The 27,191-nt window shown below is 42.7% G+C and overlaps 1 protein-coding gene across 2 annotated transcripts in view; it reads left to right on the forward strand.

The window, feature by feature from the left end:
• Positions 1–27,191, forward strand: part of NLN (neurolysin) — a 119,219-nt gene that overhangs the window by 60,581 nt on the left and 31,447 nt on the right. For both annotated transcript variants that reach the window (XM_068249923.1, XM_068249932.1), the window contains exons 7-9: positions 211–346; positions 6,994–7,360; positions 12,815–13,016. In XM_068249923.1, the coding sequence (XP_068106024.1) occupies positions 211–346; positions 6,994–7,360; positions 12,815–13,016 (705 nt within the window). The remainder of the gene's footprint in view (positions 1–210; positions 347–6,993; positions 7,361–12,814; positions 13,017–27,191) is intronic.

The raw sequence follows: 27,191 nt of genomic DNA on the forward strand, positions 1-27,191 counted from the left end.
AAACCCCTTCCTGGCAGTAAAAACACAAATCAACCAGTTGGTTGATAAAGGAAAGGAGCAGGGTGTGCTTACCAAAAAAGCAGATTTTGTCATTGTTCAATTAAAGATGCAAATCTATAAGCACAGGAGTCCGTTCCTTGAAGTTTACCATTTAGCTTGCCTACACTTTCAGCGTTCTATTTAATTTTCTTCTTCTTTTTTTTTTTACAGGAGAATACCAGACTTCTGGAAGAGCTGATCACACTGCGGGCTAGTCTGGCAGACCTGCTGGGATACAAAACACATGCTGACTTCGTCCTTGAACTGAACACAGCTAAGAATACCAGAAATGTGTCTGTGTTTCTAGGTTAGATGCCTCATTATTACTAACTCATGTGATGAAAATCTGTGTTAAGAAAGGTTACATTATGACAGCAGGCACTTTCACATACTAGCAGTCAATGCCATATTCCCAAATCCTGGATCCAGCACCCAAAGGCGGCCTCCAAACTATGTACACAGTAAGGAACTTTATTAATATTGCTAACTAAAGCACAGTATGCATCATAAGGAGAAACTGCTGTGGGTTTTAAATTGCAAAATGAAATGTGGCCTGGAGAGCTTTTAAATGCATGAAACAATTTGTTAGGAACCATTTTCTGCCACATTATTCCTGTTGGTGGCAGCATTGACTTTGCCTAGCCTGGACTTCCACTATCCACCAGCAGGTTGCTCTATCCTGGTGTATTAAGCTGGTTCTCTGGCCTAATCATACAGCAGGTGTGGCCTCTCTATTTAAATGGAATTATTGGGTTAAAAAACTAACAAAAATGTTACTTACCTCAGGAAGGTGAAGCGTCTAGATCTTAATGAGGCTTCCCCCTCCTCCTCAATCTATATCCTAAGGATATAAAGAAAGTAGAACCGAGAGCCCAATATGGTGTAGTAGGTTAAGGCAATTGATATGTTTGAGAAAGGAGTAAAATGTATACTCACAAACACGGGTTACCTCCAGGCAACCACTGTATAAGCAGGTGAGGAGATTGACCTGTCCCCACTCAGGATTTAAGAAGTCGCTCTCTGTAGACGTGAGAAGAAGGTGTATCCCCCTCCACCAAAGGTGGATATATAATATGTTATAGACTGAACAGAGGCGCCAAAAGAGTAAAAACAATATTTAAAATGTTAAAAATTGCTTAGGAGGCAGTGGTGGACTTATATCCCTCAAGCAGACACAGGAAAGCCGTGTAATTCAATATAGGAAAAAAATGTAATGGTATACCCTAAAGGGTTTGGTACAACGCATTTCGCAGGTCTACACCCGCTTCATCAGGCAGTATAAAGCAGGAGCACACAGCAACGTAATGTCCGAGTAACACCTGGCGCCTTTGTGTTACTCGGTGTAACGATTGTGGAACTTTCCCCGTGATCAGCGCACAACGCGTGCGCTGACACGGCGGAAATCCTCCACAAGCGTATAATTTGCAGGAACCCAGCAAAAGGTGCTAGAGGGAAAATTCCTGTCGGCAGATGGCGCTGGGGAGTGCAGAGGAACCAATCCTCTGTATCTCCACAAATGCCAGACAGGAATTGTACGAAACGCAGAACGCAATCGCAAAAGAGTCGATTGCGAATGAGAACGAGCAAAGGGACAGGTTGTATGTGTGTGCGCCAATCCAGTCGCCACCCCGCGACCGCGCACACACAACAGCAGATATGAAATAGGAACGCGATCGCGAGAGGTGCGATCGCCAGACGTGACACAAGGCAGATCAGGACAGAATACGAGGGTAGCAAAGGCACAGTAAATAATACAATGAGAAGATGCGGAAAACAACAAACGCTAGCTAACCGTGAACACCGCACTCATTCGCAACAGTGCACGCGGTTATGCGCGGTCTCCACGTGATAAGCACAATAGAGACAAGCACGCCTAACTAACCATCGACAGACAAACATGAAACAGAGGACGCGAACGCTTGCTTAACGGTTACCTCACCGAGCCTCCAGCAAGCGGTCGTAGCAGATAAGACAGACACACGAAAACAGGGACAAGCGAGAGATAGGATCCACAGCACCAGCGAAAAGTGGCTAGCGCGATCCAGGTACAGAGTAGCAGAACAGAAGGATCCCCAGCGCTAGCGAAAAGTAGCTAGCGCGATCCCAGGAGACAGAACAGAAGGATCCCCAGCGCTAGCGAAAAGTAGCTAGCGCGATCCCAGGAGACAGAGTTGCAGAACAGAAGGATCCCCAGCGCTAGCAAAAAGTAGCTAGCGCGATCCCAGGAGACAGAACAGAAGGATCCCCAGCGCTAGCAAAAAGTAGCTAGCGCGATCCCAGGAGACAGAACAGAAGAGATAGCTGGTAGCAACCGCTGCACCAGCTATACTCCAAGAACAGAGATCAGAACCATTTCCTCTCGACCACCGTTGGGACAGGACAATGGCAACAGAACATACAAACAGATAATACAATCCTAACTGCACTAGGGAAAACCTGCCTAGCGCAGATTCAGGAATTACTCTAAGCTGAACTTCAAACAAAGAGCATGGCTGACACTCCCGGCAGGAGTGTTACACAGGACAAAATCCTTATGAACAGCAAAGCATTGTGGGAAAGGCATAGTACTTATAGTACACGCCTCCAATGAATGTGGCCAGGCAATTTGCATGACAACGTATGCAAATTCCTCTGCAAGCACAAGCTGCAAAACTGACAGAAGCTCTTCTTTCCAGAGTCCTGCAGCATGCAAACCTACACAATGGTCAAAAGGCTGGCTGCCTGCACAGGCAGCTGAGCAAATCATCACACTCGGACATTAAGTTGCTGTGTGCTCCTGCTTTATACTGCCTGATGAAGCGGGTGTAGACCTGCGAAACGCGTTGTACTAAACCCTTTGGAGTATACCATTAAAAAAAATTTCCTATATTGAATTACACAGCTTTCCTGTGTCTGCTTGAGGGAGGTAAGTCCACCACTGCCTCCTAAGCAATTTTTAACATTTTAAATATTGTTTTTACTCTTTTGGCGCCTCTGTTCAGTCTATAACATATATCCTAAGGAGGCTTCCTCCTCAGCCAGCCTGATCCAGCGCTGGCACCCACGAATAACCAATTACAATGACAGTGGCCTGAACCTAGCCGCTTTCTGTGTGATCTCTGGCAGAGATAGCCGAGCCCTATCGGGTCCGCTTTACTGCGCAGGCAACTCGGGAGTGCTCTGCGCATGACACAGTCATTCAGAGTGTGCTCCTGACCGCAGGCGTGCGATCTAGGACACACACAGCCAGGCCAGCGCCTGCTCACTTTGCGACTCACTGAGCAGGAAGGGGCTGCATGGAGGCATTTAACCTCCCTGGCGGTAAGCCCAACACAGTGTTGGGCTAACCGCCGCAGAGATCACATGGCCCAGGAGGATTTTTTTAAATAAAATTTGTTCTATATTGTTAAGCTAGCACTTGGCTAGCTAAGTATGTCCCCCAAGTACCTCCGGTCCCCACCAATCGCCCCCGATAGCCGCCGTGATAAGTACCCCCCAGGGATCCCGCGATGGCGCAGCCTCGATCGTCGCCATGGCGACGAGTGAAGCTGAATCGTGAAGCTGCGGCTCTCGTGGGATCGCGGAGGAGTAAATATTGCCGGCGGCGATCGGGGGGTTTAGTTAGGTTCCCGGGGACCTTGTGTGGCATAGTTAGCTAGCGAAGTGCTAGCTTAGGCATATAAATTTCATTTTACTACAAAATTTAATTTTACTACACATTACCCTGCAATAACACAAGGTGTGAGACCTGCCCTTATATCTTGAGCACAAGCCAAATACAAATACCAAACTCACAGAAATATCATCAAATACAAGACCAATTTTCCTGCGAGTCATCCAATGTTGTATACATGATACGCTGCATGAAATGCCCCTCAAGAGGAATCTATATAAGAGAAACAGGACAAAAACTGCGCACAAGAATTAACCATCACCGCTTTAAAATTAATGAGGGTAAAATGGACACACCAGTGGGCCAACACTTCTGTAAACCAGGACACAGCATGCAAGATCTAAAAGTACTTGTTCTTAAGGGTAACTTCAAAAATGATCAATCAAGAAAAGTTTCTGAGTAAAAATGTATGAAAATGTTCAAGACATTAACAGAAGGTTTAAATTGTGGAACAGGATTCATGACACCTTATGTAACATGATTGATTTGGCTTCATGATCTTCAGAAACCTGCTGGATTTCATGTATGGTTGCACTAACTCACTGGCTCCAGCCTGCTGATCACCTGACACCTAACCGATAAACAGTAACCAACACAACTGTCATCTTCGTGTTTACCATTTATCTGCATCAGTGTTTTACTTCAGCTTACATCTGGAAATATGCCTGAAGAAGGGGACTAGATCCCAGAAAGCTTGCATCATTTAACTCTATTAGTTAGCCATTAAAAGGTATTATTTCTTACAAAACGTTGTTTTTTTTCTACCTATATATTTTACTACAAAAAATCGTCCCGCGGACGCAGCCTCTAAAATTGCGTACCGGCAGGGAGGTTAAGTAACAAAGGCGAGGGATGGAGGAAAATGGGAAGAGCGATGGGCATGAGGACAGCTTCACATACATACCTGCTTGCCCCCGTTTTTCCACTTGCTTTCAACTCTGATATCCTTTAACGAGAGTCTGAAGCCTAAAAAATACCTCTTTTTACTAGGCAGTCCTGTTCAGGCTATAGCTGAAACACAGCATCCTCACGGCAGAACAATCAATTCCACCACTTTCCAGGTCGTGGATCTTGCTGCCCAGGGGAGGCGGAGCTTTGCGCTGTAGCTCTGCCTCCAGTCAATCTGCGCCGATCTCTGCCTTTCGCCACCCCACTCAGTAAAAGAAGACTGAGGGGGGGGGGGGGGGGCAGGAGGAGGTTGGAGATCCGTGGAGATTGATTAGAGCAGAGGCAGAGCTACTGCACAAAGCTCTGCCTCTACCAGGAAGGAGCCCCAAATGTTGCCCCAGGGGTATTGATCATTCTGCCGCGGGAATGCAGTGTTTTAGCTGTGGTCTTATTGCTGAACAGGACTGCCTAGTAAAAAAGGTATTTTTGTAGGCTTCAGACTCTCTTTAAGAGGAGGAAATTGGATGGTGATAGTAGGAAACATCATAGAGAGCCTGTCTCTTCCTGTCTGAAACTCTGAATTTAGCCACAAGTCACATTTTCAAGGAGTAATTACAGAAGCCCAGGAGGAGCAAGGAGAGGCATAGACAAGACACAGATATTTGTGGGTGGAGTAGTCTTCGCCTTGGGTATCGTTGCCTCGCATCACCACCATTTTACACAATAGTGTGCTCAATAATGAGCCACTTACTGAAAAATTCATGATAAGTACAATTTTGCCTTTTGAGAACACGTGCTTTGCTATTGAGCAAGAAGCAAAATACATTATTTTAGGACATTGAATGGAATATGCAGATAATTTCTTTATGTCCCTGAAAGCTAGGCCCACATTCAGGACCACTGCTTTCGTAGGTCCTCTTCTAAAAAATCCCAGTGGTTGTGATTCTCTGCAATCTAATCAGGTACAAGGTTAGGTTTCTGCAAAGGCAACAAAGGCCCAGGTCTTGAGTAGCTGGACGTGGAAGAGCGGTTGCTGAATTTGGAGGAGGCTATAAATAGAGTGGGAGACTGCAAATAGGGAGCACCACATTGGAGAGGTGAGCTGCCACCCAAGGGAGTTGTACATGAAAGATGAGCACTACTGTACGTAGCTGTTACTCAAGAAACTGGGGGCAGCACAAGGAATGGGAGGTGGCTGTTGCACATGGATGGTGAAGGAGCAAGAAGATTGGCCTAGGGTCAGGGTGTTTGGAGGTGGGTTAGGCAGCTGTGTGCTCAGCACTGACTGCTACTTAGCTAGGGAAAGCCCACTCTCCAGGGGTGTAACCAGGGGGCCCAGAGCTATAAGGAGGCCCCAACTAATACTTCACTTCCTCCATTAGAGGGGTTCATCCTTCAGATCGGGTGTTTTTGTGGTTACACTTATTATGAGTGTGAGGATTTTGCAAGATGGGCCCCCAGGCTGTGAAGGTCACCAGGGAGAGGCAATGGAAACAGTGTGAACATTGGGAAAGCCCCATCAAATTATAGGTGGGATGCCCGATTATTTGTAGTTACGCCCTGACACTTTCCTTTCAAGCACATGCTGTTTCGGAATCAATTTTGGGTCACATGACTGACTTTTCCAAAGGAAATTTCTCTGGAAGGGATACAGAAAATATTAAATATTGTGTGCGCAATGGCATGTGCCCCTTTTCGCTTTTACTAACAATTACAAGTGAGGGCAGATGATCTTTGGTTTTAACACCTTCAAAACGAAAATGCTTTTTGCATGCATTTTTTATGCGTTTTAATATTTTGATTTATGCAAATCACTAGGAAGACAACAGGAAGCGGAAATACATAACAAAATTGTTTTTTTTTTACAAACGCATGAAAAACGCATACCATTGCATTCTGATTGACTTTCCTTATGTGCGTTTTTGATGCGTTTTTAAATATTATGCAACAAAACCAGTGTTTTTAAAAATGCACGCATGCAAAACACATATGCGTTTTTTTCATGCGGCCCATAAAATTTCATTAGCGGCAAAAACGCTTGTGTTTCTGCTAAGTGTGCACCTAGCCTCAGAGATCTGAGTTACAAGAATCACTTTCGCAGGAAAATGAGGTGCACCGAATGGCGGCTCACCCTACTGCTGCTGAAATTCCAGACAGCATAAAATACTATTCCCCCTCCAAGGTGTTGCAACTCATAATTCGGGGTCCAGCTATTGCTGACGTGCGAATTGCACGTGCGCGGGCTGCATAGCGATAGCATTACCGCTATAGCAGCGCCCATCTCAGAAGCTAGGCTGCGGCCAGCGAGTGCTGAAGTGAACTGCTTTGGTACAGAGGAGTGCAGATTTCTTGTCATTAGTCTGTTTATTATTGCAAGGCTCACTGTGTAAGTCTAATTTATCTGTTTCTGATAGAGGATCTGAAGATGAAGCTGAAGCCCCTTGGAGAAGAGGAGAAGCAGCTTATTCTGGAGATGAAATGTGAAGAATGTGCAGAGAGAGGCATGGAGTTTGATGGTAAAATCAACGCTTGGGACCTACACTACTACCTCAATCGTGTGGTGGAAACAAAGTACTCTCTGGATCAGGACAAGCTACGAGAGTATTTCCCCATGCAAACCGTTACAGAAAATCTTCTGCAGATCTACCAGGAGCTTCTTGGACTCAGATTTGAACGTGAGGAAGATGCTCACATGTGGCACGAGAGCACCACACTCTACTCAGTTTATGATGGAGCATCAGGGGACATCCTGGGACAGTTTTACCTGGATCTGTATCCAAGGTAAATGATATACTAATAATAGCAGTGCGTACTGAGTCAGCAAAGTGTGAAGACGTGTAGCTTGTGTAGTGGGCCTGAGCTCAGGGAGGCTGTCCTGAATGTAGAGCAGGGCTTTTCAACCCTGTCTTTAAGGCCCACCAACAGTGCATGTTTTGTGGAAATCCACAGAGGTAGTTAACCAGCTCTGCTGAGACACTAATTACCTCACCTGTAAATGTTTGTGGTTTTCTGCAAAACATGCACTGTTGGTGGTACTTGAGGACAGGGTTGAAAAGCCCTGATGTAGAGCATACATTTCAAACTCCGGGCCGCTGGCCAAACTTGGCCCTCGGAGCCATTAAATTTGGCCCTCAAGTGGTTTCCCCACTTTGTATTATGTTTGGCCCACTTTAGACCACCAGAGAAGCTATATTGGAGGTGAAGCCCTAGAACACCAGGGAAGCCATATGGGGGAGTTAGGGGGAAAGCACTAAACACTAGAAAACTGTATAGGGGAGGGGGGATCACTAGTCACCAGGGAACTGCATAGGGGTTGAAGGGATGCCATTATACACCAAGGAACTGTATAAGTGAGGAAGCTGGCCAGTAGACATTGAGGTTGGCCCGCAACTAGGTCCCAGTGTACAATATAGGCCCACTTTGTATTCGAGTTTGACACCCCTGCTGTAGAGTATAAAATGGTGCACTTCTTAGTTTCCATCATCCCTTCCTTCCTGCTGATCTAAAAATATTGTAGTTTTAGAAATGAGTTGAAAAATTAAATGGGATACATTAAAGCAAACCTCAAGTGGGAGGAATATGGAGGCAGACATATTTATTTATTTTTAAACAATACACATGGATCCAAGTGGAACAGCCTCGTAAGTAGCACGTGACGCGTGAAACGGCCGTTAGGCTCCAGCTCAGTGCCCGGCACCTACGGGCACGCCACCCACCCCACGTGATGTACGGTAGGATCTAAGAATGTTTATTTGTATTCCTGCCGCATGTAACACCACAGCTTGAATTGAACAATAAATATAACAGACAGCAGTGCCAGATATGTTGCTTTCTTCAACTCACATGTCCTAACACTGAAAACGTTTGCATCCTGAGCACGCTGTAGGAGAGTGAAGCTTGCTGCATCAGCGATCACTCCCACTCCACCGCCCCCACTTTCTCAACAGACAGATATCCTCTCTCTCCATCCTTTCATTCTGACTGAAGTGTGACTAGGATTAGCCGCATGCTTATTTCAGGTGTGCAATTCAGACACTACTGCAACCAAAGTGATCAGCAGGGCTGCGAGGCAACTGCTACTGTTTAACCACTTCAGCCTACAGGGTTGAGATTTGTTTACATCTGAGCAACTTTCACCTCCCATTCATTTGCCAATAACTTTAGCACCACTCATCACAATGAATTGATCTATATCTTGTTTTTTCCGCCACCAATTAGGCTTTCTGTGGGTGATACATTTTACTGAGAATTAATTTAGTCTAAAAGTCATTTTAACAGGAATATTAAGAAAGAAATGGAAAAAAATAATTATTGTTAAGCTTTTGGCCATTATAGTTTGAAATTAATGCATGCTACCATAATTAAAACCTATGTACTTTATTTACCAATTTGTTCCGCTTATTACACCATTTAAATAATGTCCCTATCACAATGTATGGCGCCGATATTTAATTTGGAAATAAAGGTGCATTTTTTCAATTTGCGTCCATCACTATTTAGAAGCCCATAATTTAATAAATCATTTTGATATACTCCTTTGACATGAATATTTAAAAAGTTCAGACCCTTAGGTAACTATTTATGTTTTTTTTTTTTTTTATTGTAATTTTTTATTTTATTTTTTATTAAAACTTGTTTGTGGGTATTTTTTGGTGTGGGAGGGAAACAGGGGATTTTAAAAGTTTTAAATTGTATTTATTCAATTCTATGTGTTTTTTGGTGTAGTTTGCTATTTGGCCACAAGATGGCCACAGTCAAAAAGTCCTGGGAGCAATCGAGCTTGCTCCCAGGAAGAAGAAAGAAGACAAGGAACATTTTGATCTCAGAAAAGCCGCAGCGTCTGAAGAGAGACGCTGTCGGCTTTTCTCCGGGGGGGTCCAATCAGTGAAAGGGATTTATAATCCCTTTCATTGATCGCTGGGCTAACGGCCAGCAGCGGGGGCGCGCACGGGGAGAGGGGGGGGGGAGTGCGTGCAACCTAACTGGACGAACATTTTCGTCCAGTTAGGCTGAAGTGGTTAAAAGGGCATAAATATGGCAGCCTCCATATCCCTCTCACTTCAGCGATGCTCTCAGGATAACACTTGATGTTTTTCCAAGACAAGAGGTTGCAAATATCAGGCATATATTTTGAGTGAGGTGTCTTTATATGTACCTCCACAATAGCGTAACAATAGGGGATGCAGAGGTTGCAGCCTCATCGGAGCCCTTTGACCAGAGGAGCCCCCTAGGGGCCTCGCTTAACAACAGCATTAGCTGGTGAATGGTGCTTTGCTGGTAATGATGATTTCACTATATGCTTTAAATAGTGATTATCAATGACAGGCCCGGATTTACCTCACAGGAGCCTATAGGCACAGATGTCCTGGCACCCTCCATGAACCTACAACCCCCCCCCCCCCCCCCCCCGCTGAACCACATTGCAAGTGTGCTGGCTTGCCTAATTGTCACTTCTCTCTTACTTCCCTTGCCCCTCATAGGTAACAACAGGTGTCCATTAGTATAAGGTAGCCAGAGGTACCCTCAGTATTACATAAGTAGCTAGTGGTGCCCCGACTTAAAGTGAACCAGAGACGAAGCACCCTCATGTATTTTACCATATATATAAGTGGGAACATTAGAGAAAACACCTACCCTGCTCTCTGCTTCATCATCATGAATCATTATAGCTGAGTCATTATAGCAGAGCCAGAAGGGGGAAGGCTTGGGCTTGTAAAGACATCAGAGAAGACAGACTCGGCTATAATGATTCCTGAGCAAAGTCAGACTGAATGCACAGTCAGGGATTTTATCAGGGCTGATAACAAGCAGTAAAGGATGAAACAGAGAGCAGGGTAGGTGTTTTCTCTAATGTTCCCACTGATGTATGTGGTAAAATACATGAGGGTGCTTCGTCTCCGGTTCACTTTAAGGGAGATCTCGTCAGTGGAACTGAGAGCTGGGTGAGTAACCTCTTATTTACACTGTTATCAGGACTCTGAATATGGAAGGAGGGAGGCACTTGGTGAGGGGAGTGAGCCGCCTAGGCATGTGCCTACAGTGCTTTATGGTAAATCCGGCCCTGATCAATGAGATGCAAATATTTACGAGTTCATACAGGATTATGTAAACTTTTATGCAAATATATGCAGCTTGAAAATGGACCAGTCAGTTTAAACTTGGGTGGGACTTGATCGGTCCATTTTCAAGCTGCATATATTTGCATAAAAATGTACATAATTCGGCATGAACTCGGAAATATTTGCATCTCATTGATCATCCCTCGTTATCGTTCGCTGTTCCCCTCCTCTGCTTGCAGCTCTCATACTGTGGATATCCTTGGCAAGTTTTGTTGCGCCATGTGAATTGTGTAGAACGCTTGCAGGGCCCAATGTAAATCATGAAAATCATTGGTTCTGGCCTTTCTACAAGTCTCCTGATAAACTTCCATATTCAGAACCACATTTTTCTCAATCACCTCAAGGTAGTTGGTCCGCATGGACCTAAGGGGGATTTTTTCCATCTACCATCAGGCAATGCAGATGCCCTCTAAGTGTCCACTAATCAGCCGATTTTGTGGTCCAATCGACCTGATAATTTTATAAAATTGGAGGAAAATTGGTGCCGAAATATGTCCACCATCAATCTTTTGACCAATTTTGGGCCGAAATTGGTCGAACCGATCAATTGGACGTGCTGGAAAATCTTAGTTGCAAGTGCTTGATCAGGTGCAAGGCAGTAACAACGTTTGATAGCGCAGTAACAGACTAACCCCCAGCTGGTGTCCCTCCAAGTGTAAAATGTCTTACCCCCCCTCCCCCCCCCAAACCCCCCCACCCCCACACCCCCGTCTGCATTGTTTAAAAACCTTACCTGTCCATCGGTGCAATTCCTGGCCTTCTCTGCTGTCACCATTGTTTCTGCTATGGCAGCATCCAGGTAAATTATCAATATCAGTTATGGATCCTTAGCCTAATCTAAACCCATGTGGTACTTTATAGTGGGTTTCTCCATTTCTTAGGTCATTGCACTTTTTTTTTGCTTTTTTCCCCTACTATGTTACTAAAGGAAACCTTTGCTTGCATTTACAAGTAGTACCCAGTTAACAAATGAGTTAGGAACTGCAGGTTTGTTCTTAACCTGAATCTGTCCATAAGTCCAAACATTGTGCCTTCTCTGTCCCCTGTACCTCCTCTATGCCCCCTTGTGCCTCCAGTGTCCCACTGTTTCACCTCTATTCCTAGTGCTTTCAGTGTCCCCACTGTCACCTCTGTTCCCTTGTGCCTTCATTGTCCCCCTATGTGTCACCTCAGTTCCCCCTTGCCTTCATTTTCCCACTTTGTGTCACTTCTGTTCCCCTGTGCCTTCATTGTCCCCCTCTGTGTCACCTCTTTACCCTTGTGCCTTCATTGTCCCCCTCTGTGTCACCTCTTTACCCTTGTGCCTCCAGTGTCCCCCTCTGTGTCACCTCAGTTCCCCCATGCCTTCATTGTCCCCCTTTGTGCCACTTCTGTTCCCCTGTGCCTTCATTGTCCCTCTCTGTGTCACCTCTTTACCCTTGTGCCTCCAGTGCCCCCCTCTGTGTCACTTCAGTTCCCCTGTACCTTCAGTGTCCCCCTCTGTGTCACAACTGTTCCCCCGTGCATTCATTGTCCCCCTCTGTGTCACCTCTGTTCCCCCACGCCTTCAGTGCTCTCCTCTGTGTCACCTCTGTTGCCCTGTGACTTCAGTGTCCCCCTTTATGTCACCTCTGTTCTACCGTGCCTTCAGTGCCCCCTCTGTGTCATCTCAGTTCCCCCACACCTTCGTTGTCCCCTTCTGAGCCACGTCTGTCCCCACACTGTGTCACCTCTGTCTCCCTGTGCCATCAGTGTACCACAGCAAAGTGTCTTTTTACCAGTTTAAAAAACATTTTCCTTTGAATTTTTTAATACATATTATCTCAATAACGACAAGGTCTTTAAAAAAAAATGTTTTGACCCAGAATCAAATTTCACATTTTCAGGCTGTTCGCATTGGCAGGTCATTCGTAAGTAACTGTACTTTATTACGTGGTCTCCTACTAGTGATATGTAGTATTAGTTTACGGATTATTTTTCTTGATGAATACTTTATGCTAACCACAGAACACAATGAAGGTCATTATGACTCACATGTGTATATAACAAGCCTTCACATCTTTAGGATTATGCATCATGTGTTTATTCCAGTTATGGATCTCTCCCATTAACTTGAAGCTTGTGTTTCTATGCACAGAGAAGGGAAGTATGGACATGCAGCATGCTTCAGCCTGCAGCCGGGCTGTCTCCTCCCTGATGGCAGTAAGATGATGTCTGTGGCAGCGATGGTGGCCAACTTCACCAAGCCTTTGCCAAATCGGCCTTCCCTCTTGCGGCATGATGAGGTCAAGACTTATTTCCATGAATTTGGACATGTTATGCACCAATTATGTGCTCAGGTTAGTGTGTTTTATTATTTCATCATCTTTTAGTAGGTTTAGGCATAAATAGGAAAGATCACCAAGGTGCAAAACATCAGCTTCCCTGGGAAATATTTTTTGCTTCATAGTCTAAAAAAAACCCCCAAAACTCACCTCTACTGCTTTGAACCCCTGGTAACAATAAGCTTCTTATGATTCAGTGCATACAAATGATAGTTTTTCTTTTTAGAAGGTCTAGGGGGAGGGTTGTTGTGGTGTCATCATCATATACTGTGGAGTTGTGCAAGACTTTAACCACTTTATCCACCACAACATTATATCTACGTCCTCTGCGAACTTCATTTAAGCCATGAGGATGTAGATATACATCTTGTAGCTGAAGCACAGCTGTGTTTGATTGGTTTTGTTCCTGTGCACACCTCCGGCTCTATCTGATGCAGCACTAATTGGTGAAAGGGAATATATGTTCCGTGAGGCAATAAGATTGATTTTTACCAATAAAAATACTTTTAGTCTCTCAGTTCATATTGAAAAATACACACTGTAGCATTCTTTCAGAATCAAATATCTTTACCATAAATTGTGACAGGAACATAATCTAAGTTTTGTGATAAACAGTAGAAGCAGCCAAACAAAATGTGTGCTATTTATTTACAGTAACACTTTTTTTTTTAAACTGCAATTTGTTAAACTGATAAATAATTACTTTTTTCTATTTGTTTCCTCTATTTCCTATTAAATTGCATAGAAAACAAAATTGTTTGATGGAAAAAATGCCATACAATGAAGGCCTAGTTAGTCTTGAAAAAAACGAGATATATTTTATTTAGGTGTCATAAGTAGGGATAAAGTTAATGCTGGTTAAATAGGGACATAGCTAAAATGTAAAAACTGCTCTGGTCCATAACAGGGAAACCAGGTCTGGATGCGCAGTGGTTAAAGTAAACCAGAATTTAGAGAGTTTAGCTTGTTTAATTCCCCTCATTTGTGACTAATTTGATCCCTCAGCTGTGTCATCTCAGGAATCTCCTCTGCCACTGCAGAGCAGCTTATTTGTAAACACAGGATGTTAACAATGTCTGCTTCCATGAAAGCAGGAAGTAGACACACTGCAGATTTATTGCAAGATTTGTATCAGCTGTAACAGATTTTTTTTTCTTTAAAGGGAAGGTCCAAGCAAAATAAAAAAATGAGTTTCACTTACCTGGGGCTTCTACCAGCCCCATGCAGCCATCCTGTGCCCTCGTAGTCACTCACTGCTGCTTCAGTCCCCCGCTGGCAACTTGCCGACCTCGGAGGTCGGCGGGCCGCATTGCGTACATTTTTACGCATTCCCGCTAGTGCAGGAACATTAACACATACATTTTTTACGCGTTAGTGGTGCAACACGTAAATTTTTACGCATTGAACCACTAACGCGTAAAAATGTGTCTGTTAATGTTCCTGCACCAGCGGGAATGCGTAAAAATGTACGCAATGCGGCCCGTCGACGTCCGAGGTCGGCATGCTGCCAGCGGGGGACTGGAGCAGCAGTGAGTGACTACGAGGGCACAGGATGGCTGCATGGGGCTGGTAGAAACTCATTTTTTTTTTATTTTGCTTGGACCTTCCCTTTAAAGGTTATTACGCTGTTATCTATCTTTTAGAGCAGAGAGGAAGTTCTGAGTTCAGGCCTGCTTTAAAGAGAAGCCATGACCAAGAATTGAACTTCATCCCAATCAGTAGCTGATAGTTACACCCTTTTACATGGGAAATCTATTGCTTTTCACAAATGGATCATCAGGGGGCTCTGTATGGCGGATATTGTGGTGAAACCCCTCCCACAAGAAACTCTGAGGACCATGGTACTCCTGGCAGTTTCCTGTCTGTGAACCTTGTTGCATTGTGGGAAATAGCTGTTTACAGCTGTTTCCAACTGCCAAAAAAGCAAACAGCTACATCACCTGCCAGCAGTAAAAATGTCACCATGTGATAAATGTCAGAATGTAAATCGGGGAGAGGAAAGATTTTACAATGGGCAAACACTGACTAAATCATTTATACATAAGTATTGTAAAAATGAAGCACTTTTTTTTATTACATTATTTTTACTGGAGTTCCTCTTTAAAGGCATGGTGTAGCCTTCAATTAAGACACATAACAGTGCTAAAGAGAGTGTGTCTGTGTGGCGGGGGGGAATCAACTGTTGCTAAGGAGCAGGAAGCTGGGATCAACTGTTGTTAAAGGACCACTATCGCAAAAAAAGTAGGCAGTTAAAATCTGACAGAACTGCCAGGTTTTGAGCCAGTCCATCTCTTCATAGGGGATTCTCAGGGGTTTCTTTGTTTTCAACAGCATTTCCTGAACAGCAGTTTAACTGCCAAAATAGTATACCAGCCAGCCTCCCTACTCACTTGCACACTTTTTTGTCAGTTAGACTTTGCAACTGCTGTTCAGGAAATGCTGTTGAAAACAAAGAACACCGTTAGGGCCTGTTTCCACTACACGCAGATTGGATGCAGAAAAACTGACTCCAATGAATGCTTATGGGCCTGTTTCCACTAAACGCAATTTTTCTGATGCAGATTTTCCCATAGACATTCATTGGAGTCAGTTTTTCTGCATCCATTCTGCATCAATTCTGCATCCAAACTGCGTGTAATGGAAACAGGCCCAAAGGAACCTACTCCACCCCCATGAAGAGATGGATAGTGGTCATTTAAGGAGCAGTGGGATGCGATCAGCTGCAGGATTAAGTTCGATCAACACTAATTGAGGGGAAATTGTGTGTGTTGTGATATTCTGGGGATTTTATTTAATTGTTAGACTGTCTACTGTAGAATGCACGCATCGCGCCCAGCACAGGCAAGCAGATGCCCGACCAGGCCGACCAGAAGATGGGGCCGGAGGGCAATTACAGGTACAGGAGGGGGGCTCTGGTATCCTTTACAATGATGGCTATACAGTGGGATGCAAAAGTTTGGGCAACGTTGTTAATCATCATGATTTTCCTGTATAAATAGTTAGTTGTTACAATAAAAAATGTCAGTTAAATATATCATATAGGAGACACACAGTGATATTTGAGAAGTGAAATAAAGTTTATTGGATTTACAGAAAGTGTGCAATAATTGTTTAAACAATATTAGGCAGGTGCATAAATTTGGGCACCACAAAAAAGAAATGAAATCAATATTTAGTAGATCCTCCTTTTGCAGAAATTACAGCCTCTAAACACTTCCTATTGTTACGATTCATGTTGTGTCATTTCCTGCCTGCTGGTGTTGGTATTGAGTTGGACTGCCTTGGACTTCCACTATCCACCAGCAGGTGGCGTTTCATTACATACAAAGACCTGCATTTCTGTGTCTGGCCTGCTGATGCCTCCAATGGGACTTATGTCAATCACCTCCAGCTGCTTCCTGTTTCATGGACTATATTAGGGCTGGTTCAGACGGACGTTTACAGCCAGCGTTCGGGGCTTGGCGTTAAACGCTCCCATTCAAGTGAATGGAAACGTTTGTACCAAGCTTTCATGCGCGTTTGCACGAACGCGGCGTTCGGGTCCCGATTTTCCCTGGCATTCAAGGAGCCCCTGGAAGCTACATGTAGCTTCCAGGGGCGGTTAACCGCTACGGGTAATGTCCCCCTAGGGGAAGAAAAAAACGTGACCGCATCCGAACGCAGCGCGAACGCTGCTGAAAGCCCGAACGCATTGCCGCCACGACGCCAATGAACGCGACACCTCCAAACGTCCGTCTGAACCAGCCCTAAGTCTGCCCCTTCCTCCAAGTCATTGACAGAACTTCAGTCGTTATAGGTCTGAGTCTCTGGACACCTCTGTTTACTTGATACCTGATGCCTTGTACCCTGTACCTTGTTCTGTGATCTGATTTCCTGTTGCTGAACCTTTGCTTGTCCTGACTCTGCTTCTGTTTATTCCTCTGTACCTCGTATGTATCTGATTACTGTTGCTGACTCTGATATTCCGTTTTGACCTGCCTTTGCCTGCCCCCTGTGATACCACGCCATTGTATATATTTGCTTGTATAGATTTGTATATATCTCCTGCACACTGTTTGTAAATAGATAGATAGTCAGTGTGTTATATATATTTACCACTTCTTTCCTGGGTTTTTGTATATATTGTGTGCCGTGCATGGGTTTGCATGATATTGCATTACGTTTGCATGTATGCCTGCATTTGCAATAAAACATTATATTTGCACCATATTCCTTGGTTCAGTGTCTGTACTTCAAACTGTGGTCAAAACCCTGTTCCTCCATTCAGGCGTGTGACACCTATAGGTTCCAATGAGAGTTTGGATTCTGGTTGAAGGTACAGGATCTTCTCAAAAAATTAGCATATTGTGATAAAGTTCATTATTTTCTGTAATGTACTGATAAACATTAGACTTTCATACATTTTAGATTCAAATACACACAACTGAAGTAGTTCAAGCCTTTTATTGTTTTAATATTGATGATTTTGGCATACAGCTCATGAAAACCCAAAATTCCTATCTCAAAAAATTAGCATATTTCATCCGACCAATAAAAGAAAAGTGTTTTTAAAACAAAAAAAAAAGTCAACCTTCAAATAATTATGTTCAGTTATGCACTCAATACTTGTTTGGGAATCCTTTTGCAGAAATGACTGCTTCAATGCGGCGTGGCATGGAGGCAATCAGCCTGTGGCACTGCTCAGGTGTTGTGGAGGCCCAAGATGCTTCGATAGCGGCCTTAAGCTCATCCAGAGTGTTGGGTCTTGCGTCTCTCAACTTTCTCTTCACAATATCCCACAGATTCTCTATGGGGTTCAGGTCAGGAGAGTTGGCAGGCCAATTGAGCACAGTAATACCATGGTCAGTAAACCATTTACCAGTGGTTTTGGGACTGTGAGCAGGACGCAGGTCGTGCTGAAAAATGAAATCTTCATCTCCATGAAGCTTTTCAGCAGATGGAAGCATGAAGTGCTCCAAAATCTCCTGATAGCTAGCTGCATTGACCCTGCCCTTGATAAAACACAGTGGACCAACACCAGCAGCTGACATGGACCCCAGACCATCACTGACTGTGGGTACTTGACACTGGACTTCAGACATTTTGGCTTTTCCCTCTCCCCAGTCTTCCTCCAGACTCTGGCACCTTGATTTCCAAATGACATGTAAAAGTTGCTTTCATCCGAAAAAAGTACTTTGGACCACTGAGCAACAGTCCAGTGCTGCTTCTCTGTAGCCCAGGTCAGGCGCTTTGCCGCTGTTTCTGGTTCAAATGTGGGTTTATGCTTCCATCTGCTGAAAAGCTTTATGGAGATTATTTCATTTTTCAGCACGACCTGGCACCTGCTCACAGTGCCAAAACCACTGGTAAATGGTTTACTGACCATGGTATTACTGTGCTCAATTGGCCTGCCAACTCTCCTGACCTGAACCCCATAGAGAATCTGTGGGATATTGTGAAGAGAAAGTTGAGAGACGAAAGACCCAACACTCTGGATGAGCTTAAGGCCGCTATCGAAGCATCCTGGGCCTCCATAACACCTGAGCAGTGCCACAGGCTGATTGCCTCCATGCCACGCCGCATTGAAGCAGTCATTTCTGCAAAAGGATTCCCAAACAAGTATTGAGTGCATAACTGAACATAATTATTTGAAGGTTGGCTTTTTTTGTTTTAAAAACACTTTTCTTTTATTGGTCGGATGAAATATGCTAATTTTTTGAGATAGGAATTTTGGGTTTTCATGAGCTGTATGCCAAAATCATCAATATTAAAACAATAAAAGGCTTGAACTACTTCAGTTGTGTGTATTTGAATCTAAAATATATGAAAGTCTAATGTTTATCAGTACATTACAGAAAATAATGAACTTTATCACAATATGCTAATTTTTTTAGAAGATCCTGTATTTTGGACCATTCCTCTTTATAAAACATCTCTAGTTCATTCAGGTTTGATGGCTTCTCCAAGCTGGCTTATCCAAGTGTGCTTTAGCATACCTCAAGCAGCTCTGTTTGTGCTGTGGGCAGAGAAAAGGCTTCCTCTGCATACATCCTTGTGTAAAGTGTGCCGAATGGTTGAATGATGCACAGTGACTGGATCTGCAGCACAATGATGTTATAGGTCTTTGGTGCTGGTCTGTGGGTTGACTCACTGTTCTCACCATTCATTGCTTCTGTCTATCCGAGATTTTTCTTGGTCTGCCACTTTGAGCCTTAACTTGAACTGAGCCCGTGGTCTTCCATTCCCTCAATATGTTCCTAACTGTGGAAACAGACAGCTGAAATCTCTGAGACAGCTTTCTGTATCCTTCCCCTAAACCATGATGGTGAACAATCTTTATCTTCAGGTCATTTGAGAGTTGTTTTGAGACCCCCATGTTGCTACACTTCAGAGAAAATTAAAAAAGGAGGGAAACTTACAACTGACCACCTTAAGTACTCTTTCTCATAATTGAACCCCCCTGTGTATGTAGGTCAAGGGTCACTGAGCTTACTAAGCCAATTTGAGTTCCAATAATTAGTTCTAAAAGTTTTGGAATCAATAAAATGACAACAGTGTCCAAATTTATGCACCTGCCTAATTTTATTTAAACAATTATTGTGCACTTTCTGTAAATCCAATAAACTTCATTTCACTTCTCAAATATCACTGTGTATGTCTCCTATATGATATATTTAACTGACATTTTTTATTGTAACAACCAACGATTTATACAGGAAAATCATGACAATTAACAACGTTGCCTAATCTTTCGCATCCCACTGTATATGTAGCTTGAAAATGGACCAGTCCCTTAAACCTGGGTTCAACCTATTTCTGCCTCATTATTTATTTCATTTTATTTGCAGCTACTACAATCAACACAATATTCTAGTTATTTTGAAAAAGCCAAATACTGGTTAGATCTTTACCGGTTATATCTTTTCAATATTGCACCTACAAAGATCATTGTGAATACCATGAATTATTGTGAATTCTTCTTCTGTGCCCAGAAGAATAATTCCACGATCAACTAATTTATCAGGAAACACTTATATACATATGTCCTGTTTTAACCAGAGAAATAACTTTTTGAAATGGGAAAACAAATTATAGATATAAATACCCAACCATCATCAACCAAACATCCTATTTCTGACTGCGATAGTCATGGCAACAGAGGATTCTGGTGCTGAGCCAGGCGCTCTCTGTAAAGAGGCAGAGTAGATTTAAATAAAGAAGAAATGCCAGAGCTGACAAATATGATTGCTTTTTGTAGAAAAGGAGGAGCTATAAATATGAAGAAGTATTACAGGAAGTTAAAACCGTAACAGGAGGAGTGTATAGAAAATGGGGAGGTGGAATGAATTATAAACACACAGTGGCCAGCTTGGAAATTATTATTATAGATAGCATAATTCCAAATCTAGGACGGTGATATAATCTTTATCATGCAAACCGCAAAGTGGACCTAAACTCTTGCACAGAACAGAAGGAAAACAGAGGAATGCACCCTGTATGTATTTAGAGCATTTAGCCTGACTAATTCCCCCTCATCTGTGTCTAATCACAAGTTGTGAATTTGAGCTCTACCGTGTCACCTGACTGCCACAGCAGGTAAGCTCATTTGAAAGCACAGGATGTTAACAATATGTCTGCTTCCTTGAAAGCAGGAAGTAGAAACACTGGATATTTATTTTAGGATTTATATCAGCTGTAACAAAGAAATGTTTTTAAAGTTTATGATGCTGTTGCCTTTTTTTTAGAGCAGAGAGGAAGTTCTCAGTTCAGGTCCACTTTAAAGCTTCGTAAATGCAGGAAGAAAAATTTGTTGAAACAAAGGCTGAGCGACTCAATGTTTAGATGTCTTTTGAAATTGCACAGCACAAACAGCGAAATGAACAATCAAAGATGGTGTTTGGGCATTTTAACCAGTTCACCACTAAGGGATTCTTCCTCTTACTGGACCAGTACAAGTTTCACCTTTCAGCGCTCCTCCTTTTCATCTGCCAATAACTTTATCACTACTTTTCACAACAAAATGATCTAGAACTTGTTTTTTTTTCACTACCAATTAGGCTTTCTTTGGGTGGTACATTTTGCTAAGAATTATTTTATTCTAAATACATTTTAAAGGAAAATAATAAGAAAAAAAAATGGAAAAAATTCATTATTTTATCAGATTTTGTCCATTGTAGTTTCAAAATAAAACGTGCTACTGTGGATAAAACCCAAACATTTTCTTTGCCCATTTGTCCCTGTTATTATAACGTCTAAAATATGTCCCTAGTACAATGTATGGTGACAATATTTTATTTGAGAATACAGGTATTTTTAAGTTTTGCGTCCATCACTAATTACAAGCCTTTATTTGCAAAAATAACAACAATATACCCTCATGACATACATAGTAAAAAAGTTAAGTACTAAGGTAATTATGTATTTTTTTTTTATACAAGTGTTTTATTTTGGTAACTATGGGAGGGGAGGTAAGGGGTTAATTAATGGGGGATTTTATGTATTTTTATTTAATTTTATGTATGTAGGTGTAATTTTTCTATTTGTCCACTAGATGTCCCCCTCTCCCACTTTATTCCTGGGTACTGTGTATGAACACACTGGAAGAGCAGTGTGTATTTTCTCTTTCCTTTTCCCAATGACCACCAGCATCTCATTGATCATAGACACTTGGGGCTTGATTCACTAAAGTGTGATAATGCAGATATCACGTGTTAAGAAATATCACGGACAAACGTGCGTAAATGATTGTGCGCGTGAAAACTTTAGCACTCGCGCGTTATTTATTATCGCGCTTACTTCGTTACGCTTCACGAGATAATTATGGCAAAGCGTGCATTCGCGTGATAGTTACAGCGGATCGCACATTATGTAGACAGAGTTTGGTACTGAAATCAGCAATGATGCTGTGAAACATGTGAATTAATTCAATACGGCGTAAATCATTACGCACACAATTCATTACGCGCAGTGTGCAATTTACTTTCCTGCTGTTTCTAATTGGACTATTTAGTGTGTGTTTTTTTTTCCACAACAGCACTACATCGCAATGTCAATGCAAACTTTTACATTTATGACACCAATAACATTCAAAAAATAATACCCCCCAAAAAAACTACACATTCACACACTACACACCACAGGTTACATTGGGCAAAAAAATAAATAATTTAAAAAAACCAACACAAAATAAGGAACCCACACAAACCAACAACACTTACAGTGGTATGCGAAAGTTTGGGCAACCTCGTTAATTTTCATGATTTTCCTTTATAAATCGTTGGGTGTTACTATAAAAAATGTCAGTTGAATATAACATATAGAAGACACACACCATGATATTTGAGAAGTGAAATGAAGTTTATTGGATTTACAGAAAGAGTGAAATAATTGTTTAAACAAAATTAGGCAGGTGCATACATTTGGGCACCACAAAAAAGAGATATCAATATTTAGTAGATCCTCCTTTTGCAGAAATTACAGCTTCTAAACACCTCCTGTAGGTTCCAATGAGAGTCTTGATTCTAGTTGAAGATATTTTGGACCATTCCTCTTTACAAAACATCTCTAGTTCATTCAGGTGTGATGGCTTCCGAGCATGAACAGCTCTCTTTAACTCACACCACAGATTTTCAATTATATTCAGGTATGGGGACTGAGATGGCCATTCCAGAACGTTGTACTTGTTCCTCTGCATGAATGCCTTGGTGGATTTTGATGAGTGTTTAGGGTTGTTGTCTTGTTGAAAGATCCAACCCTTGTGCAGCTTCAGCTTTGTCACTGATGCCTGGACATTGGTCTCCAGAATCTGCTGATACTGAGTGGAATTCACGTGTCCCTCAACTTTGACGAGATCCCCAGTCCCTGCACTGGCCACACAGCCCCACAGCATGATGGAACCACAAACATATTTTACTGTAGGTAGCAGGTGTTTTTCTTGGAATGCTGTGTTGTTATTTATCCATGCATAATGCCCCTTGTTATGCCCAAACAACTCAATTTTAGTTTCATCAGTCCACAACACCTTATTCCAAAATAAAGCTGGCTTGTCCAAATGTACCTCAAGCAGCTCTTTTTGAGCTGTGGGCAGAGAAAAGGCTTCCTCTGCATCATTCTCCCATACAGCATCTCCTTGTGTAAAGTGCGCTGAATGGTTGAACGATGCATAGTGACTCTATCTGCAGCAAGATGATGTTGTGGGTCTTTGGTGCTGGTCTGTGGGTTGACTCTGACTGTTCTCACCATTCGTCGTTTCTGTTTATACGAGATTTTTCTTGTTCTGCCACTTCGAACCTTAACTTGAACTGAGCCTATGGTCTTACATTTCCTCAATATGTTCCTAACTGTGGAAAGAGATAGTTGAAATCTCTGAGACAGCTTTCTGTATCCTACCCCTTAACCCTGATGGTGAACAATCTTTGTCTTCAGGTCATTTGAGAGTTGTTTTGAGACCCCCCCGTGTTGCTACTCTTCAGAGAAAATTATAAGAGGAGGGAGACTTACAAATGACCCCTTAAATACTCTCTCATAATTGGATTCACCTGTGTATGTAGGTCTGGGGTCACTGAGCTAACCAAGCCACTTTGAGTTCCAATAATTAGTTCTAAAGGTTTTGGAATCAATAAAATGTCAACAGTGTCCAAATTTATGCACCTGCCTAATTTTGTTTAAACAATTATTGCACACTTTCTGTAAATCCAATAAACTTAATTTCACTTCTCGAATATCACTGTGTGTGTCTCCTATATGATATATTTAACTAACTTTTCATTATCACAACAACCAACGATTTATACAGGAAATCATGACAATTAACAAGGTTGCCCAAACTTTTGCATCCCACTGTATTTGCTCAGTCGCAAACCATTCTGAAGCAAGTGCTGATAAGCAAAGCTTTTAAAGGCAAAAACCAGCTGACAAATGTTAAAGGGCCACTATAGCGAAAAATTGTAAAATTTAAAATATGTGCAAACATAGACAAATATGAAGTACGTTTTTCCAGAGTAAAACAAGCCATAAATTAATTTTCTCCTATATTGCTGTCACTTAAAGTAGGTAGTAGAAATCTGACAGAAGTGACAGGTTTTGGACTAGTCCAACTCTTCATAGGGAATTCTCAGCAAGGCTTTTATTCTTTATAAAGATATTCCCTAAAAAGGATTTAAACAATGATGCTGGCCAGCTTCCCTGCTCGCTACAGTTTTTTTTGCAATTGGACAGAGCAACTGCCATTCACTAAGTGCTTTTGAAAAGAAATAAATCCCTGAGAATCCCCTATGAAGAGATGGACTGGTCCAAAACCTGTCACTTCTGTCAGATTTCTACTACCTACTCTAAGTGACAGCAACATAGGAGAAAAGTAATTTATCGCTCATTTTACTCTGGAAACAACATACTTCTTATTTGTATATGTTTGCACATATTTAAAAATTTTCACCATAGTGCCCCTTTAAGGAACAAACACTAATCAAAATGCATGCATCATTGCATTCAGCGCCCATAATTGTTTGCGCGCGCAAAGTTTTCAGTACATCGCGTGATGTGCAGTATGCAGTTATAACGCCCGATCGGTATTCCATATGCGTGATCTGAAGTTTTATCATGTGATAGTGATTTTTATTATGTGTTGTGCCGCGTTGACACGCAAAGTCCTTTGTTAGCGCACGTAAAGCTTTACGCACGTCAAATCGTATGCAAAGTGTATATCACGCTTTAGTGAATCAACCATTCACTGATCAGTGTCCAAACGGGCGGTGACGATATCCAGCGGGGTGTAAATATACTGTACTGTATGCATTAACTGGTTAAATGACCGACATGACGGATCCCTTTCTGCTGATAATTGTTCATAGTCAGCAGTGTATACAGAGCAAAGAGCGATTTTTAAATGATGTATCTGCAAAGTCTACGGTACTTCACCTAGAACCTGTATCGTTTAATAATCACTATTGGTTAACGATGGTTTGGAATTTTGCTTGCTGTCTTCTGCAGTTGTTCTCACCACATGGTGTAACATCTTCTGTACGTGGAGTGGTCGTTTATCTGTTGTTTCACACGATTGTGTCTGCCGCTGTGTACATAGCTGATCCTGGAGGGGGTTGTTTGTTTTTAATTCCCTTAACAAAACTGCAGTTTTATATTGCAGAGTACATAGTAAAGGCATGCAGATTGTCATTATCTAGTCGCAGTTATTGCTTCTGGCATGAGATTAAAGAAAATGCAGACTGACAGTAGTAAGTGGTTGTTGCTTCTGGCATTGAATGAAAAAAGCCAGCATTCTTGTCAAAGTATGCCGATGATGTTCACTAGGGGGCGCTGTGTGATCAGCTATGCGCCAGCCCCGTTCTGTACAATGCAATGGAAAAGTTGAAAATCTCCTCTTGACTGTATCCCAAAGCCAGAAGAGATGGAGGTGAATGTTGTATAACTGTGTTCATGTTCTTGTCTATTATTGTGCCCAGTTTGTACGTAAACAGAATACTGAACTTTCTATTCAGGAATACCCAGGTAGCTCACGGTGACCCAGAACCACTAGGAAAGCATAAAGAGCCATCCTACTAAAAAGCAATGCTGTGAGTGTAAATGTGCCTTTTTAAAACAGAAGGTATTTGTGATAATTCAGCTTTAAGTGAGCAACTGTTGTTTCCCATGACGCATCACTCCCAAATATGCAAATCATCTCTTTATGCCCCTGAAAGCCAGGGTGTGGTGTATAGAGAGTTTATAGCTTATACATTTTACAGAGTCACACCAACCCAGCATGCAGACAGCCTGTTTCGGACTGTTGGTCCTCCTTAGTGCATGGCAAGGATTGATGGGTTTGGGGTTTGGACCAGTACTAAGGAATACCCAGACAGCTCAGGGTGATCCAGAACCACTGGGAAAATATAGGAGACCAAAAATCCCTCCTACTAAAAAGCAATGCTTAGTGTGATTCGCCTTCTTAAAACAGAAGTTATTTGCAATAATTCAGCTTTACACTCAGCACATTCTCTATTTATCTCCTTGATTTTGCCTTGTGGTTTGGAGTCTCAACAAACCTGACCCCCCGACCTTCCACACGGGCAGCATTTTCCTCTCCCATGTGCAGTCCTCCATTTGCATCCTTCCTATTCCATTTTTAACCCCTTTATTTGATTTACAGCAGTTCCCTAAAGCTTTGTATACACACTAGATTAAACTAAAACTGAAGACCGCCTCTGCTGGGAAATGAGCATGTATGGCAGCCCCCGACCCCCTCTCCTGCGCCATCTTGTGCAGCACGCTGTGGTAGGCAGACGCTGCTACCTACAGGGGAAATGTATTTAACCTTTTAACAGCCCTGCACGAATTATCGCGTGTGAAATAATGCATGCAGGGCATCCTCAGCCTTCACATTTCATTTTTCTGCCTAATGCAGCCATACAGAGCGGCCCAGGGAGCCTTTTTATATTTACCTGTTAAAGGAGGCTGGATCGGCTTCTCCACCCACGGCGCTGGACTCCCAGCATCCTCTTCTGAGTTCCGATCACATGATATGACATGTGATTGTAACCCAGGGGAAGGTGCCAGCATTGCAGCGCCGTCCAGTGGTGGAAGAGGGTGATGAAGCAGTCTCTTCCATCACCCCTCTTCCACCACCGAGTGGCGCTGCAATGCTGGCACCATCCCCTGGGTTACGATCCAGACAGGTAAATATGACAGCTCCCTGCACCACTCTGCATAGCCTGCCAGGCTGGGGAAGACACACCTCCCCATCAGCAGAAAAAATTTGGCCCCGCAGAGCACATATAGTTTTACTATATATGGCTGCTAAAGGGATAAAAAAACAATAACTGAAAAGGATCTAGTGATACAAGAAAAGGAGATAAGGCATGAGTGCATCCTGCTACAATGAACAGGGTCTATGTTAGATGACCATAGAGTATAGGTGGATAGGAAAATGGAGTAATAAGGGGAGATGGGAACCAGAACCCGAACTGAAAGGGAAGCGGTAATGACTGCAAGTAAAACAGACAAGAAAAAAACAGGGATAATATAAAGTATTCTCAGCCACTCAGCCAACGAGAGGTATGTGTATGCAGGGACCTCAGGAAACAGCTGAATGCTGTCTTGTGATTGGTTGGTTGGCTATTAAGCTGACTACTGTGATCATTGAGGGGCCTCTAAATAATGGCAATGATGATGAAAATTATTAAAACAGTGAAATAGCATAAAAGTGAAAATTGTTTCGGA

Source organism: Hyperolius riggenbachi, chromosome 1 (assembly GCF_040937935.1).
Source record: "Hyperolius riggenbachi isolate aHypRig1 chromosome 1, aHypRig1.pri, whole genome shotgun sequence".
Taxonomy (NCBI): domain Eukaryota; kingdom Metazoa; phylum Chordata; class Amphibia; order Anura; family Hyperoliidae; genus Hyperolius; species Hyperolius riggenbachi.